The sequence below is a fragment of the Crocuta crocuta genome, unplaced genomic scaffold, assembly GCF_008692635.1.
Source record: "Crocuta crocuta isolate KB4526 unplaced genomic scaffold, BGI_CrCroc_1.0 scaffold647, whole genome shotgun sequence".
In the NCBI taxonomy this organism is placed as follows: Eukaryota; Metazoa; Chordata; class Mammalia; order Carnivora; family Hyaenidae; genus Crocuta; species Crocuta crocuta.
This window is the reverse complement of record NW_027531286.1, coordinates 1183099-1184430: the sequence shown is the minus strand read 5'-3', so window position 1 is coordinate 1184430 and position 1332 is coordinate 1183099. Positions and strand designations below refer to the sequence as shown.

The 1332-nt window shown below is 60.1% G+C and overlaps 1 protein-coding gene across 2 annotated transcripts in view; it reads right to left on the bottom strand.

The window, feature by feature from the left end:
- GSTP1 (glutathione S-transferase pi 1) overlaps nucleotides 1–512 on the bottom strand; it is a 41895-nt gene extending 41383 nt beyond the window's left edge. Inside the window, exons 1-2 of one of the 2 annotated variants that reach the window (XM_077771456.1) lie at nucleotides 443–512; nucleotides 276–311 (exon numbers count right to left, since the gene is read on the bottom strand). In XM_077771456.1, coding sequence (XP_077627582.1) covers nucleotides 276–311; nucleotide 443 — 37 coding nt within the window. In that variant the 5' untranslated portion in view covers nucleotides 444–512. The remainder of the gene's footprint in view (nucleotides 1–275; nucleotides 312–442) is intronic. The other variant, XM_077771455.1, reaches the window with a different exon arrangement.
- Nucleotides 513–1332: the final 820 nt, after the last annotated feature.

The following is a 1332-nucleotide window of genomic DNA, read 5'->3' as shown; positions in this document are numbered from 1 at the left end:
CTGCGCAGAGACCCCCCGCGCGTTCTGGGGAGGGGTCAGGAGTGTGGGGACAGGACAGACACTCCGGCGTCAGGGCCTGCTGAGAAGATAAACCGCGGGGAAAGCGTGGAGATGGGAACGCAGGCAGGTGGCCAGCGCGCAGCCAGACAGGGCCGGCGAGGAGGCAGCGGGGAAAGCCGGCCCTGGCGCCGCCCCGCCGCCCGGCCCCGCCCGCACGACCCAGGCCCAAGCGAGCCACCGGGCTGGGTCGGTGCCCCGCACCCTCCGGAACGCACCTCGGACGGGGAAGTAGACGATGGTGTAGGGCGGCACTAGGAGAGACAGACAGACAGGGAGATGAAAGGGGACCNGGGAGGTGGAAGAGGGGGACAGATCCCCCCCGGGAGAGAGGGAGATGGCTCAGCCTCGGCCCCACCCCCCACCTGGTCCAGACACTACTCACTAGCGGCGGTGAAGTGAAAGAGCGGCAGGAAGTGGCGAGGAGCCCAGTGACCTTATATTTATGGTTGTCCCACCCCCTCCTCCCTTCCCGCCCCACCCAGGAATGCGCCAAGCACTGAGCGCCGGTTGGCCCTGGGTAGGGCTGGCTGAGGAGGGGGCAAGGCCTGACAGACTCCCCTGCTCCTCGGCAGGGGTACCCACCTGCAGGGCACTGACTTTCCCATCCCACAGCCTCCACCCCTGTCCAGGCCACACCCAAACCCACAGAACTCAGGGCCCACAGAGGGCGGGGTCAGAGGACCTACCAGCGGCTGGGCCCCAGCCCAGCACACAGTAGGTACTCATTAAATGCTTCTTGCAGGGGCGCCTTGGTAGGCTCAGTCCCTTAAGCGTCAGTGAGTTCGAGCCTGCATTGGGCTCTGTGCCGACAGCTCAGAGCCTGGAGCCTGCTGCAGATTCTGTCCCCCTCTCTCTCTGCCCCTCCCTGCCCCGCCCCTCCCCAGCTCTCTCTTAAAAATAAACATTTAAAAAAAATGCTTGTTGCATGAATAAATACAACTTCAGTAGACGCAACCATTGACGCATCCTCTCTGGGATAATAATTAGAGCAAACCCTTAGGGGCTGAGCCCTGTGCTGAGAACTTTTTGTAAATTGTAACGTAGGACTTGGTATTGTTCTGATCCTCATTTTACAGATGGGGAGCTGAAGCACAGAGAGGTAGAGTGACTCTCAATTTCTCAAGGTCGCACAGCTAGTAAACAGGATTTGAACGCAGGTCTGGGTAGCTTCAGGGGCCTCACTTTTTTTTTTCTTTCCCCAGGGGCCTCATTTTCACCCTCGGTCTTTCTTCTGCAAAGCCCTGTCATCTCCAAACCATTTTCTGACCGAGT